The 16,763-nt window shown below is 38.8% G+C and overlaps 1 protein-coding gene across 2 annotated transcripts in view; it reads left to right on the top strand.

Annotated features, from left to right (window-relative positions):
* Positions 1–16,763, top strand: part of HECW1 (HECT, C2 and WW domain containing E3 ubiquitin protein ligase 1) — a 592,171-nt gene that overhangs the window by 392,553 nt on the left and 182,855 nt on the right. For both annotated transcript variants that reach the window (XM_066272070.1, XM_066272071.1), the window contains 3 exons: positions 753–2,063; positions 7,436–7,537; positions 13,367–13,517. In XM_066272070.1, the coding sequence (XP_066128167.1) occupies positions 753–2,063; positions 7,436–7,537; positions 13,367–13,517 (1,564 nt within the window). The remainder of the gene's footprint in view (positions 1–752; positions 2,064–7,435; positions 7,538–13,366; positions 13,518–16,763) is intronic.

The raw sequence follows: 16,763 nt of genomic DNA, 5'->3' as shown, positions 1-16,763 counted from the left end.
TTGTTGTAGTCTTCTTTGTTTATTTTTGTTTTTGTTGTCCTTTCCCAATCAGATATATGCCAAAAAATATTGCTAAGAGCAATATAAAAAAGTTTACTGCTTATATTTTTTTCTTCTTTTGCTATTACTACTTTTTTTCTCTTTTTGCCTATATTTTCTTCTAGGAGTTTTATGGTTTTAAGTCTTACATTTAAGTCTTTAATCCACTTTGAATTTATTTTTGTATATGATGTAAGAAAGTGGTACAGTTTCATTTTTGTACATGTATCTGTCCAGCTTTCCCCAGCACCAGTTATTTTAAACACTGGCTTTACCGCATTGCATATTCTTGCCTCCATTTTCATAGGTTAATGCCACATAAGTGAGGGTTTATCGCTGGGGTCTCTATTCTGTTCCATTGACTTATGTGTCCTTTTTTTGTGCCATTACCATACTGTTCTGATTTTTATAGCTTTGTAGTATAATCTGAAATCAAGGAATGTGATATATCCACTTTGTTCTTGTTCAAGATTGTTTTGCCTATCTGGAGTCTTTTATGGTTCCAGATAAATTTTAGGATTAGTTGTTCTAAAAGGAAAACACATTCTTAAATGTTTCTGCTGAGCACTGGCCAATGAGCCTTCTTCAACCCCTACATCCAATATCTTAAAATAAAAATCCCTTAGGATGGCTTACGTGTCCGTATCTGGCAGAGTATACTAACACAGAAATGCTCTCTGGTGGAAGGAATGACATTTTCCTCTTGCCCACAGATGATGAAGAGATTTCCCTGAGCACCGAGGCTGAGTCAGCAGAAATACGGGACAGCCCCCCAAGCTTCCTAGCGGCAAGCAGTGCTGGGGACAGGGAACCTCTGCAGGAGGCACCGGGGCCTCCAAGAAGCTCCAAGGCAGATAAACCAAGGGTGGGCGGCGCCGTTACTGCAGGGATCCCGGACCTGGAGGTGGCCCAACTGGTGGAGGAAGCGGCAGGTAGCACTGAGGCAGGAGAAGACCACAGCACAGTCCTTGTGGGACCTGATGAGGCCGGGGAGCTCCTGGGCCTGGGCCAAGAGGATTCAGAGCCCACCCTGCATGTCGAAGAGCTGGCAGAGGGGCTAGACCTGGGGGGGGAAACGCCCCTACCGACGCTGATAAAGAATGATGTCGCCTCACGCAGCATTGGGGACCCAGTGGCAGTGGAAGCGGCTACTGAGAGCAAGGCTGGGGAGCAGGAAGAGGAGAAGAGACAGGTGGAGGAGGAGGAGCTGCGGGGGAACCAGATGCAGCTGCGTGCTTCTGCCAAGAAGAAGAGCCGGCCAAGCTCCTTGCCTGTGTCGGAGCTGGAGACCATGCTTGTGGCGGCTGGCGGCAACCCTGAAACTCCGCGGACTCACTACATCCGCATCCACACCCTGCTGCATAGCATGCCCTTGGCTGGGGAGGGCAGCTCCGCGGACGAGGACCGTGCAGAGGAAGAATCTACAGTCAAGGATGCCTTGGAGAAACACACGCTTAGCGATGGGGACACGGTGGCTGTGAAGCCGCCTGCTCTAGAGGAGGGTTTTGAGGAGCCAGAGGGGGCTACTGTAAGTACTATGCTCCCTGGCCTCTCTGGCTTGATGAATAGCGCGGTACTGGGTGGCAATACGCAACCCAGCACTGGGAGCGAGAGTGACTCCAGCCCCAGGCCGAGTGGGGACCACAGCTTCGAGGGTTGCGACAGGTCATGTTGCAGCCCCTCCTGTCACAGCTCTTCGTGCTACAGCACGTCCTGCTACGGCAGCTCCTGCTACAGCGGCTCCTGCTACCATAGCAGCAGGTTCACCAGCCACACCCGCATCTCCTCCATGGACAGTGCCAAGATCTCCGAGAGCACCATCTTCTCCTCGCAGGAGGAGGAAGAGGAGGAAAACAGTGCGTTCGAGTCGGTGCCGGACTTGGTGCAGAGCCCAGAGCTGGATCTGGAGTCTGTGAATGCCATAGGACTGTGGCAAGACCAGCCAGCCGCCCCTGCCAGCAGCGTGGCAGGAACCATCGATGTTCTGGAATCTCCCAGAGCAGGGCCAAGCAATAGGAGAGAAGGTTAGACTTCAAACCTGATCAGAGTGAGAATAGTACCACCGGGGCACAGAGGTCTTACCAACACAGTTTACAAAAAAAAGTGAGAGGATCAGTTCCAAATGGGGTTGCTGCACAATGTATATGCCTACCTTGTACATATGTGTGTGTGTGTGTGTGTGTGTTTGTAACTATAAACAGCTGACACCCCACCACCTCTCAGATGTACACCAAGAATTACTGGTGCACACATGTGCGTGTATACTTGCACATGTGCTTCTCCATTTTAATTAATCAGTATGGCTGGTGTACATATTACCCTTCCCCTCTTGACAGCAACTGGAGCATCAAAGTTAATATCAAATACAGTAATATAAACAGAAATAGTGCATAATGTGGAAATATTTGCTGGCATCCCAACACTTATTAAAGATTAGCAAGAAGTGTTAATATAAGCTGAAGAACATTAATTTTACCTCTGTTTTAGAATTTAACTAGACTGTGTACATATATTTGTCATTATTTCTGTCTGCTCAATTCTGGTTATTGTTTTTTTTCTTTGTATTTTGATTTTTTTTCTGTTTTATTTTTACTTTTTGGCTATTTTGGCTAATGGAAGGGAAGATAACATTAATGCATAAATCACTTTGTTCTAAGATTGTAATCCAAAAACTGCCACCTCTAGTTTTAAAATATGTTCTGCATTTTAACCGAAAAAAGTCCTTCATAGTTATGCCTTGGAATCATATGCAAAACTAATTTGCATTTTCTTATCCAGAATTGGGGACCATCTTCCAGTCAAATGACAGTGACATAGAGAAAAATAATTTAAAGGCACATAACAATATGAAATAATTCAGTTTTAAAAGAGAAAAATACAGCTTTTGCTATTTTTCTGTTCTGCTCTTTAAATTATCCTCCAAGCAAAATGTGGTGGTATAATCTCTAGATTGTAAACTCATGAAGGACCAGAATTGTATTTTATGGCACCTACAAATTTTTACAGGAACTGCAGTGAGCACACAAAAAAATATTTTTAAGTATTCAACAATGCCCAATTCCACATTTCAGAGAGAGAAAGAGTGAGGGAAAGTGGCACAGATGAGAAGAAATTCAAGAAAATTGGTAAAGGAAGAAAAACACAGGGAGGAAAACCATAATGATATACAGTATACCACAGTGGCATGCAATAGAAAAGGCACACATGACAGTGAGAGTGGGACAGTTTCTTTCTTTAGTAAGGATTTTTTTTTTTTGTATTTTTCTGAAGCTAGAAAGGGGGAGAGACAGTCAGACAGACTCCCGCATGCGCCCGACCGGGATCCACCCCGCACGCCCACCAGGGGGCGATGCTCTGCCCCTCAGGGGCGTCGCTCTGCCGCAACCAGAGGCACTCTAGCGCCTGGGGCAGAGGCCAAGGAGCCATCCCCAGCGCCCGGGCCATCTTTGCTCCAATGGAGCCTCGGCTGCAGGAGGGGAAGAGAGAGACAGAGAGGAAGGAGAGGGGGAGGGGTGGAGAAGCAGATGGGCGCTTCTCCTGTGTGCCCTGGCCGGGAATCGAACCTGGAATTCTGCACGCCAGGCCGACGCTCTACCACTGTGCCAACCGGCCAGGGCTAGTAAGGATGTTTTGATTTTCTTCTTTGTTCTGGGGCCAATGCTATATGCTGGACATGGGAAAATAGATCAACATCAGATAGCATACAGAAGGTGCTCAACAATTACAACATAATTAAAAATAATTAAAGTATAAAGAGATTTGGGGATATACACATGAGGGCACAACTAGGAGCTAGCAGGGATTTTATAGACCAGAGATTGGCAAATTTCATCTGTAAAGGGCCAGATCATAAATATTTTATGCTTTGTGAATCAAGAGGCAAAATCAAGCAACAATTCCCCCCCAAAGGCTATTTTTTCTAAGAGTTTTACATTTAAAAATGTAATCATTTTTACCTCAGAGCTGTGCAAAAATAAGGCTGGATTCGTAGTTTGTCAACCATGATAGCCTATGGAATATTTTTTGACAACCTTGTTAAGAGACAGTCCACACATAGTTAATTGAAAATTAGCTCAGCATACATTTTATATAAAGCATGTTTGCCTGACCAGGTCATGGTGCAGTGGATAGAGCATTGTCCTGGGATGCTGAGGACCTAGGTTCACTGGCTTAAGCAGGGGCTCATCCACTTGAGTGCTGGGTCACTGGTTTGAGCATGGGATCATAGACATGACCCATGGTTGCTGGCTTGAAGTCCAGGGTTGTTGACTTGAGCGCAAGGTCACTGCCTTGAGCAAGGAGTCACTGGCTTGGTTGAAGCCCCCCCACCTGCCCTCATCAAAGCACATATGAGAAAGAAATCAATGAACTAAGGTGTCGCAACAAAGAATTGATGCTTCTCATCTCTCTCCCTTCCTGTCTTTCGGTCTCTCTCTCTCTCTCTCTTTCTTTCTCTCTCTTGCTAAAAAAGAGGGCATGTTTTACAAAAGTATAAACAAACAAAAAACACTGTTCATGCCCTTGTCCAACAGGGAAAAGCTGTCCCTAACAAGAAAGGGCAGGAAAGTGTTTTAGGGCCATAGCAGTATTTGCAGTTCAACTTCTAAAGAAAATTCTAAATTCTTCAGAAGAGGTTAAAAAGCACCTGCACACTTCCTTATGGTGATCACCAGGGGCAATACAAATATTACTGAGGGGGACTGTTGATCTCATTAAAGCTGCACATATGACTTCTCTGTAACCAGTCTTTCCTCCCTCAGTAGTGAGTCCTGAACTAAGAGTGTCACATGGTAGATCTGTCCCTCACTGACACACACTCAAATGAAGGAGGGCCATTTAATACATGCATGTAGCCCCTCTTCTTCCATTAGATGACTATTGCCCCTTGCTGTAACTTCTAAGATTGCAGATTCTTTCAGTTCCCTGGCCAAGGTAAGCAGACTGTACATATGCTCAGGTAGATGAGTCTACAGCACCTTATGGAGGATGTATTATTTATCTACTTTTTGCTTCTTTTCCCTCTATAAAAAGCTCCTTTCTTAATCTCAACATGAATAGTTTTTAAAAACTTTCTTAAGATCAAGTTAAAAGAACAATATATGTGATTATTAGCTCAGGCCCTGGAGCCTAGGTTTATTATACTCAGTCCCACCAAATCCTAACTGATACCTTAGCCAAGTTACATAACGGTTTTGTGCTTATCTGTAAAATGAGTGTAAATGTAGAATCTACTTCAAAGGGTTATTGGAAGGACAAAATGAGGATACATGTAAAGCCCTTGGCCTCTCCTCAAGTGAGGGTTATTCTAAACATATAGCAGTTAGACTAAATTTTCAACTGGAATATGTTTCCCTCTCAGAAGTTCTAGCAGGCCTGAATACTTGCTTTGTGTTTGATGCAAGGGTGATTGTGTGGTACTTGAGCCTCTTGCAGAATAGAATCTCCAGCTTTCCTGTGTGCTCCATCCTTTGAGTTGGCTGAACTGCATCACTTATGTGATTGCATTTGCTTAGGGTTCACAAGCACGTGGGGTCAGCTCCATTAATCCCTGCAAGTGATATTTCCACTAGCTTGGAGGAGTAATTAACCTGATTGGTTGAATCATTTGCAAGAGGTAAGTTTGTTGTGTTTTTTTCCAAGAAATGAAATGAATGCATAGCAGCTGATGACATAACAACTGTACCATTGTTTTTGCTTCCTGACATTAGCACATACAAAGACACATAGTGTAGTACTGTACGCATTAAAACAGACCCCTCTTCGAAGCAGGGGTCGGTATACAAGGAGCTGTGCATGGACAGGAGGAGCACCTTCCTTGGCTTTTCGTCTCAGAGGACCCCAGAGATTTGAGTAACATACCAGAGTTTAATTAAAAAATGTATATTTAAACTGAGAAGGACCCTTTGTTCCTGAATACCTCTCTGTTTTTGTTTTCCAGTTAGCTCTAGGAATTAAATGGCTAAATTAAACCCATCTAACTTCCTTCCTAATTAATTTATTTTCATTTTGTCAGTTTCTGAATCTAGAGTTAGGAGAAATAATCATGTTTCCCATGTCTGGACACTCTGGAAAATACTTGAAATTTGAGATCCCACAAAGATCTTAGCCACTGTATTTTAATTTCTCTCCTTTTTGACCCAAGTGATAATATATACTTGCTATTTGCATTAGTCATGAATGACTAAAGAAAATGCCTGACCTTTGTCTTCTGGCCAGTGGGAACTATTGCAATAAATCTAGGATGATGTGAAGTAGTGGGGATGGGGGAAACCCGTCTGAATGGAGGCTTTCTCGGCCTGGGCCCCTCTAGCTCTCCAAATATCAAGAGCAGTTACTTTTCAATTGCTGGTGCTATAGGCCTGCTATCCACATGGCCACTCTATACACAGTGTACTAGGACCTGAGGACATCATGAAATAGGAACACCATTTTAAAACATTATTCAGTTCATTATAATTCTGACTGGCAGTATTATTAGATATGTCTATAATGATTGGGGTATGAATTCTATGGATATGTTTATTTCCCAAATTTATCCTTGTTCATCTTTCTTCTTCTTTCTATCCCACTTTTGTGTTTCAAGTCTTCTTGTCTCAGTCTTCCTGATTCTTATCTAATCCTTTGTGTCTTGTCCTTTTCTCTTTCTAGACCACCCTGGCTTGTCTGATTCTTCCCCCAAATAATCTGGAACAATCACAAAATCCCATAGTTCCTTGACTCCTCACCCCAACCACTAGCTTCTATACTAAAGGAATTTGCTTTCTTGACCCACCATTTCCTTAATTCCCATCTTGAAAAGGTACAAACTAAGAGTTTCAATCCAAAAACAAAATCTGAAAAACAGCCTCTTGGTAGTCTTCTGATGAAACCTATTCAAACAAGGGGCAATAATTTTGCACGCCCCCACCCCTGAATTTTCATAGGACCTTAAAAATGCTGTATTTCCCTCATAAAGTACTATTTCTTTTGCTGGAAAAAAGTTAGGATCTTCTAATTTTTCTTCTGTGTTCCTTTCTGATGCCACCTCTCTATAAAGATAATTCAGGTGGTTACAGAATCAGACCCTGACTCTACATGCTGGTCTATGTGGTATATATTCTGCTCACAAATATTAGGGGGTATTTAAAAATGAATATGAAGCTATAAAATATCCCCTAATTTTTGTGAGCAGTATATATCATAGTAATGAAGTGTTTGCCTATTTTCTTTGTGGTTAAAAAAAATAATTACCTCTGTTCCTTTCCTCATGAATGACTGTGAATAGTAAACTGACACAAAAATAGACTGACCACTCTTTGAGGTTTTTTCTGTATTAGTTTGTTTTACAGTCATGCTTTTTTGAACACATTGCCACAGCAATGAGTGAACCTGAATGTCTTGACTATCTTGTCCATAGGTGAATGTCTTATACTCCATAATTCTCAGCCAGTAAGCCAGCTTCCTTCCTTGAGGCCTGAACATCATCACTACCCAACAATCGATGAGCCTCTTCCACCAAGTAAGCTTTAGTTTTTAAACTCTCTGTCTTAACTCTACCTATCAAGTCTAAACAGGTCAGTATGAACCTGTGTGTAAACATTCAAACTCTTCTTCAACTCTATTCAAACTCTAGATAACTCTATTGGTTATCAAAAACCAATATGGCATCTACTGTAAAAATTGTTTGGGTTTTTTAACTGTTTTCAGCATGTGATCTTGAAGTATTTTCAGGGTTTCTCAACCTCTGAAATAGAGTGCATTTCTTCATAAGACATGATTAGTACTTGCAAACTGTACATAATCCTTAAGTCCCAAATTTTCCTATGTTATATTTAAATGTTTGCAGTTAAATATTGAATAGTCCTATTGTTCTCCATTGGACCTGCTATGTCAGAAGCATCTCCCTATAATAAAACATTTCAACCCATCAGGGCCCATGAACATCCATTGTCCTTCCTCTAACTTGCATCAATAGGTGACAGTCTCATTTTTCTTCAAGTTCTTAGAGTTTTTCAGAAAAACATCATCTTTAAGGATAGCATTCAATTTTATTTTCTCCTGGTAACTGTAGTGTTTAAGTAATAATTACCCACCTAGTCATTGAAACTTAGGAAAATCATTTACTCTCTCAGACACTCAGTTATTTTAGTTATAAATTAAAGCTTTAATTTTCTCACTTACTAAATGCTAGATTTGAACTAAGTAGTCTCTAGATGTTATTCTATCCTTAACCTTATAATATTCAGTTATAATAAATTTATAAAAAGGAATTGACACCCCACTTAGCATCCCATATATCCATGAGTTTTGTAAAATCTGTTTTGGTTTAGGCTTGTTTTTCAAGCAAAGATAACCTTTAAGATTTGTAAAATTCTATAACTCAAGATTTTTCCAGGATGCTAGGAATCAATATTTCTTTACAATCTTTTGCCTGCACTTACATTAAGTGGCAACAGTTTACAAAAGGGAAAAGGCTTATTCCTTAATTCATCTATTCTTCCTAATGCAGTATATTTTTCATTTTTACCATTTTTCTCCTAGTCAGTTGTAATTTATCAGTGAGAAAAAAATGAATACTTTTAATCTGTAGACATTTGAAAAAACACCATACATTTTGGGGTGGGCCAAGCCAAACATTAAGTTCTTTAACTCTTGAAACTTAATTTCTTGATTTATGTATCAATTTACAAGTATTTCATAAATGAATAATAAAATTTCAGTGTCACTATAGATACTTCCTAGATAACAATTATCTGAAAAATATCTGTAACATGTTTTTTCCAGGGAAAGAACACTTTTCCCGCAACAAATAATCTATCAATGCAAGTGTGCATGAATTAACTTCCAGTACATACAAGAGTTATACATACTAGTTATACATACAGATATTATTAAAAATGAATATTGTCTAATTTTTTATATATTAAGTTGAGAAAGAGAAACACTGATTAGTTGTTCCACTTATTTTATGCATTCATTGATTGATTTTTTTTTCTACAGAGACACAGAGAGAGTCAGAGAAAGAGATAGATAGGGACAGACAGACAGGAACGGAGAGAGATGAGAAGCATCAATCATCAGTTTTTCATTGCGACACCTTAGTTGTTCATTGATTGCTTTCTCATATGTGCCTTGACTGCAGGCCTTCAGCAGACCGAGTAACCCCTTGCTCGAGCCAGCAACCTTGGGTCCAAGCTAGTGAGCTTTGTTCAGACCTGATGAGCCCACGCTCAAGCTGGCAACCTCAGGGTCTCGAACCTGGGTCCTCAGCATCCTAGTCCAACACTCTATCCACTGTGCCACCGCCTGGTCAGGCTCATTGATTGATTCTTGTATGTGTTCTGACCAGTGATCGAACCCACTATCTTGGTATATCTGGATGATACTCTTACCAACTGAGCTGCCGGGCCAGGACTATATAAGTCTAATTTAAATAATTACTTTATATAAGTGGCTTTAAATAATGAAAACAAAGTTGTCCAGATAAGTGTTGATTTTCTGTTCATGTGGCATTGAAATATTTTAGAAAAGGTGGTAGTAAAGCCTAACAATTGAATTTACTTAAATAATCTCAAATAGTACATGGATGATTTCATTACTTATAGTCACTTATTCAACAAATTTTCATGGACTCCTTATTCTGTGTGAGGTACAAAGCAGATAAAGGTCTCTGTTTCATGGAGTTTGCAGTCTAGTCTGACAGAGACACATAAACAATAAAATGAGAAAATAATATAACAAATTAGATGGTGATAAGTGCTATCAAAAAACAAAAGCAGAGCAGGGTAAGAGTATCTGGAGTTTGCCCCTTTAAATCAGGTGGTCAGGTAAGCTTCTTTGAGAAGGCAACACTTGATACTAGACTTTGAGGAGTTAAGAAAGTAATCTCTGCAAGTAATGGTGAAGAAGAGCTTTCTGAAAAAAAAGAGAAAAACCTGCCTCATGGTTTTGAGGAATAGCAAGAAGACCAGTGTGTCTGGAGTAGGTTATAACGTCAAGGAGATCGGGACCAGATCACATAGGGCCTTGTAGACCACTTAAGAGATTTGGCTTTTATTCTGGATGAAAGAAGGACATTGTAGGGTTTTGAGTGGAGAATTGGTGTTGTGTGATGTAAGTTTCAAAACATTTTCTGTGGTGACTGTGTTGGAATTAAATTGTGAGAAGGAAGGGTAGAAGCAGGAGACTTAACAGAAGTTTATTGCCTTAACCTAGGTAGGAAATAATGGTCCTTGGGCCAGTGGGGACACATGAAGGTAGTGAGGAGTGGTCAAATTCTGAACATGTATTTTGTGGGTAGATTTGCTGACAGATTGGATGTGACGTGTGAGAGAAGGATAGAAATCAAAAATGTCCTTATGAATTTTCACCTAATGAAGGATGGGATTGCCTTTAATCAAGATAGGAAGAGAAGGAAGGCTTCAGATAAAGCAGGTTTAGGTGGGAAATCTCTGAAGCTTGGTACTTGATTGTGTTATATTTGAGATGTCATCCAAATAGTGATGTCACGTAAGCAGTTGGATGTATGACTTATGTTTAAGACAAAGGTTGAGACTACACACATGGTATTGAAGTTGTTAAAAATAAAAGTACATTAATAAAAAAGGATAATTTTACTTTTGTTAGTACAATAACTAAAAATGAAACTTTATTAGGCTGTACATTGTTTTTAGACTTAATGGAAAAATATATAATTTAGTATATGATAGGTCCTTCAGTTACAATGAATTGATAGAAATGAATTATTCTACCTTGCCCCAGCATCATTAACGTTTTATTTTTAGGAGTTGTCTAGGCATCACAGTGCCAAATCCATCAGGGAATGCTGAGGCTTGAAGTTTCATCTGGAAAAATATTTTACACAGTATGATTTACAAAATATGTGAAAGTTATTCTTAACAAAGCAACCCAGAAAACACATTTATAATCTTTAATTCTACTTAAATATTATTTTCTGAATACTTATAAAAGTATATAATCAAAAGGGTAGGGAGTGGCAGAGGGAAAAGAGGGCCAAGTATATGGTGATGGAGGATGGTTTGACTTTAGGTGATGGGTACACAATGCATTGTGCGGATCATGTTTTATGGAGTTGTACACCTGAAACTTATATGATCTTATTGACCAATATCATCACTTCATTAAATTTAATTTTTAAAAAGTATATAATTATACCCTGGCCAGTTTGCTCAGTGGATAGAGTGTTGGCCTGGTATATGGACTTACCAGGTGTATGGACATACCAGATTCCCAGTCAGGGCACACATGAGAAGTGACCATCTGCTTCTCTCTTCCTTCCTCTCTCCTTTTCTCTCTCTCACTCTCCTGCAGCCAGTGGCTTGATTGGTTCGACCACTGCTGTGGGCACTGAAGATAGCGCCTTTGGTCAGCCTCAAGAGCTAAAAATAGCTTAGTTGATTCCAGCATTAATAGGAGGTTGCATGCTGAAGTTTGTCTCACTATCTCCCCTCCTCTCACTTAAAAAAAAGTATATAATTAGCACAATGCATTCCAGATATTTGATATATTCACAAATGACCTGTATGGTTTTTTTCTTTTTCTATTAGTGATTTGGAAATACTGAAACTTGCAAAGACAAATTATTATTATTGCTCACCATTCTCTAGTTTATTTTATTCCTTAGAAAATTTATGAGACTAGAATTATGTCTTTGAAGAAATCCTTTCTTTACTGTTAGTGCTTGGAGAGCAGGGGTGTGTTCACTTAGCAATCTATCCTCAGGACCTGGCATAGTTTCTAGTTCATAGTGAATGCTAAAACAGGTTTGTTAAATTGAATTAAATAGCACAATACTCTTTAAAGATTAATACTCATTCTTTGTTGGATAATAATCATGTTGGATTCACGGAGGGGGAAAGTGCTCAATTGCTACTAATTTGGGAAGACTGAAATTCAAAAATTTTTTTAACTACCCAGTAGATACACATACACAGTTTTATCAACAAGATCATTAACATTTACAACTGAAGTTGATAGCTGAATTATCTTGAAGTTAATTTTAATTAAAACCTCAGAATTTATTTATACGATCTTACAATATTTTTCCTTCAATTTGTCTTCTAAGTTAAATTTGGTGTTTCTAGTATTTTGGTATTCTTTGGCCATTTTTTGGGCAGAGGGCAATTCTGTTTTGTAAATGTCAGGCATAAGCCATAATATTCACAAACAGATAAACCTTGTACCTATAAAACCATAAATATAGTAAATATATTGAGTTTTTCACTTAAAAAATTGAGATTGTATCTCATTACCTGAATATTCATTTTCAATAGAATTATTTAGATCTGATCTACTCCCAGATACTATGGCTTTTCTCACTTAAAAGGCTGAACGGTTTCCCTCTATTTGTAATCATTTTTGCTTTTTTTTTTCTTAGTCTGATTTTTCAGCATAATTTTATCATGAAGTTGTTATTTTTATCACATTTCTTACATGTGGATTCTAAAAGCTTTGCTCATTTTGGTACAGCAGATATTGCCTTTCCATGTTAAGCTCAGGTATGTACATATATATTACCGTCAGTTCTCTCAGCTTTGAGGACTTTTTCATCCACCCCACCCCACCCAGGTTCTACATCTATCATGTAGTGTATACCTGTGTTTCCAAACCTTTTAATTTGGTTGTTGTTTAAATTTTAGAAGTAAAAAAATTTCTTATCTTGGGCTCTCTTTACTGTTTGGGCTGATTGGTTATCTACAATGAAGTATTTAAAAGCTCGATGTTTGTTAATAGTTGTTATTGATATTGTTTTGTTTTGTTTTTGTTCTGGTCAAGAGATATTTGGCAGCCAAAACTGGATTGAATATACTCTGTGAGTTTACAATTCATCAAAAGGATGGTTTGAAACCCTAAGTATTAAATCTCTCTCAAGAAGAATGGCAATCAATTAAAGTTGCTAAGTATTAAATGGAGATCATCTAAAGTTGCATGTTCAGTATTTGAGAACTGTAGTTAAAATTGGTTTTAATTACAATTTTCTGGCTCTCATTTGAGTAGCGAACAAGATTGACAGGATGAAAAATTAAAAAAAAAATAAACGTTAGATGTTCTCTTTAGAAATTATGAGAATTTAACAAAAGTCATATTTGAGGAACTACAGTTACTGTTTAAAATGGCCGAGCAGAGAATGTGAATCCAGTAGGCTCTCTCTAGAGTGCCATTACCATGCCCTTGCCTCAGAAGTCATGGCAAGTTCTGTGGCCAGGCTTGGACTTCAGCAAGTAACCAAAGGTGAGTTTTACCTTTAGAAGACCTAAAGGTGGTATCTGTTTCACATGAATCATAGTTTGTCCTTGATTTTCTTTTTTACCTTCCTATTATATGCTAGACTGGGAAGCTCGTATTGACAGCCACGGGCGGGTCTTTTATGTGGACCACGTGAACCGCATGACCACCTGGCAGCGTCCAACAGCAGCAGCCACCCCTGACGGGATGCGAAGATCAGGGTCCATCCAGCAGATGGAGCAACTCAACAAGCGGTTGGTGATCAGCATGTAGAAAGCCCCTATAAATTGGAGTGAAAGCAGAAAAGCAGCTAAAGAAAAACCCTTTATACTTTTCTGCTCAGATTGTATAAGGAGGCTGGATATTAATTTTGTATCTCAAGAAACCCATTTATAGTAGGTACTTAGAAAGCTAAATTTAGAATTTGATGACAGGAGATTAGCTAAGCCTCGGGGTCATTTAAGGGTAGGGAATCTTCTGAACTTCTGGATCCTGCAGGTTTGAAAACAGATATTCTTAATCAAAAAACTCATGGAGCCCCCCCTCCCCTCATCCACCCTAGGTATCCACTGAGGGTATCAGTTTTTTATGAACCTTCCAAAAATTTTTTGCAAAATTACACATGGAGGCATATTTTCTGCCAGACTGATTTATATCTGTCATAAGATTCTCAAAAGGGACCGGCATTTTAACAGTTGAGAACATTCTGAGGATAAATTCCATAGAATACAAAAAGCTTCCTGGAGAAAAACTCTCATATATCACTGTATTCATGTCTACTCTGGTCCCATAATTGCTATACACTCAGAAATGCTATTTTTTTAAAAGATTTCAGGTGAGAAAAACAAATGTTTAAAACCACATTTTGTCTAAAAACTAGACCCTTACTAATGAGCTTGTAACAATATCATTTGTGTTTTTAACCTGCAAACAAAACCCTAAATAGCATCACTGCCATGCATTAATCTAGTATGAACAACAGGCATCTTTATTTTTTAAGGCCAGGATTATGGCTTTGGAATACCTTTAGTAACTAGCAATACAAAATATAGGCTCAAGTTCAGTTGTATCCATGCCATCTTGATAGTATGAAATAAAGGAAAGGTTGAGAGAGATTAAAAAGAATGAAGAACTGAGTTTGGGAGACATCCCTATTGATATCAAATGTCCTTTGAAACTTAACTGTATCAGTCAGGTAAAAAAAAAGTGTATGATTTAGTTCTATTAAATATACACAGACAAAAAAATAAAATTCTGGTTACTGTTGTACACAGGGAATCATGCTTTAAGTAAAATATCATTAAGATTCTTCTATTGCTTGAGCATTTGAAAGACATTTGCTTTACATTGTTTCCATAGTAGCCATTAATGAGAACCAGAAAGGATTTTCATGGGCAGCATATTTCTCTACAATCATTCCCACAAAAAGAAAGCCCGGTACAAGGGGGAATTTGTGGTAATCCAGTTTTATTAGATATAAATGCACCAAAAGTCCATAGGAGAGTCCCTTCAAGGTGATTGCAACAAAATTCCTATAACTAAAAATGTACAGGACACAGCAAGCTCATTTTACAAAGATACTTTGTTGAGAATTCATAGGTAGACATAGTCCTTAGGTCTGTTTTGCCAGAACAGATAAACTGAAATTGTTTACCAGGCTAAGAAGTCAGGAGAGCATCATTAGGTTATATCTACAAGAGGTGCTGTTTAAACACTGAAGCAAAAACAATAAATCAGAAGCAGAAGTAAGCACTTTGACCTATGACGTAAAAATCCATGAAAATTCAGTGTTCAGGTTTTATATAAAAATTAGGCCAAATTCATTCTGAACCAGACCTCTACAGAGTTTTTCAGGCTTTGATGTGTAAATTCTTTTATTTATTTATGTTTTATTAAATAATTTTATTTTTTTAATGGGGTGACATCAATAAATCAGGATACATATATTCAAAGATAACAAGTCAAGGTTATCTTGCCGTTCAATTATGTTGCATACCCATCACCCAAAGTCGGATTGTCTTCCGTCACCTTCTATCTAGTTTTCTTTGTGCCCCTCCCCCTCCCCCTTTCCCTCTTCCTTCCCCCCCCCCCCGTAACCACCACACTCTTATCAATATCTCTTAGTTTCACTTTTATGTCCCAACTACGTATGGAATAATGCAGCTCCTGGTTTTTTCTGATTTACTTATTTCACTTCGTATCATGTTATCAAGATCCCACCATTTTGCTGTAAATGATCCAATGTCATCATTTCTTATGGCTGAGTAGTATTCCATAGTGTATATGTGCCACATATTTTTTATCCAATCTTCTATTGATGGGCTTTTTGGTTGTTTCCATGTCCTGGCCACTGTGAACAATGCTGCAATGAACATGGGGCTGCATGTGTCTTTAAGTATCAATGTTTCTGAGTTTTGGGGATATATACCCAGTAGAGGGATTGCTGGGTCATAAGGTAGTTCTATTTTCAGTTTTTTGAGGAACCACCATACTTTCTTCCATAATGGTTGTACTACTTTACATTCCCACCAACAGTGAATGAGGGTTTCTTTTTCTCCACAGCCTCTTCAACATTTGCTATTACCTGTCTTGTTAATAATAGCTAATCTAACAGGTGTGAGGTGGTATCTCATTGCAGTTTTGATTTGTATTTCTCTAATAACTAAAGAAGATGAGCATCTTTTCATATATCTGTTGGCCATTTGTATTTCTTCCTGGGAGAAGTGTCTGTTCATGTCCTCTTCCCATTTTTTTATTGGATTGTTTGTTTGTTTGTCGTTGAGTTTTATGAGTTCTTTGTATATTTTGGATATTAGGCCCTTATCTGAGCTGTTGGATGTGTAAATTCTTGTGCCTTCCAGTGAAGCTAACCTAGGTGGGAGAGGCAGCCAGATTTTGCTGAATAGGAAGTTAAATTTGCTGCCTTCATCTTTAATACTTATCTTAACCTATTGCCTTCAAACATTTAGAGTTTTTCAGTGATTTGCTGTGGTAAAGGCAGCCACAGAAAGCATATTATCAGTCTTTTATCCACTGCAGATGTGATCACACAGAGGGGGCATTTTTTTTATAACCTTTTGTTATTGGGAAAAATTTACAACAATCACTGTCTCACAGCAAAACAGAATTATTTCTCAGAGGTGCAAAAAGGAATTTCCCTTGACTTCACAGGGTGAATGAAATCAAATATATTTGTTCAAGGAGATGCACACTGAATAATGCAGAGTGCACAAAAGCAGTGTGTGGTCACCACATTCAAACTTAGTCACTCTCCAAAAAATGGCACTGCCTTCCCAACCTGTAAAGCCTTTGTCACAGGCTCCCAACCTGGGAAAGCTTCTCATCCCCTGACTTCTGCCTGGTACATATCTCCATCCTGCAAAGCTCCAACCCAAATGTCACGTGGTCCCTGAAAACTTCCCTGAACCATCCACACAGAGCCTTTAGCCACCTCCTGATTGATCATGCCTGCCTCTGTTATAATCTTTACCTTCTTACCT

Source organism: Saccopteryx bilineata, chromosome 4 (assembly GCF_036850765.1).
Source record: "Saccopteryx bilineata isolate mSacBil1 chromosome 4, mSacBil1_pri_phased_curated, whole genome shotgun sequence".
NCBI lineage: Eukaryota > Metazoa > Chordata > Mammalia > Chiroptera > Emballonuridae > Saccopteryx > Saccopteryx bilineata.
Note: the sequence above shows the minus strand (reverse complement) of the source record. Positions and strands in the feature narration are given on the sequence as shown.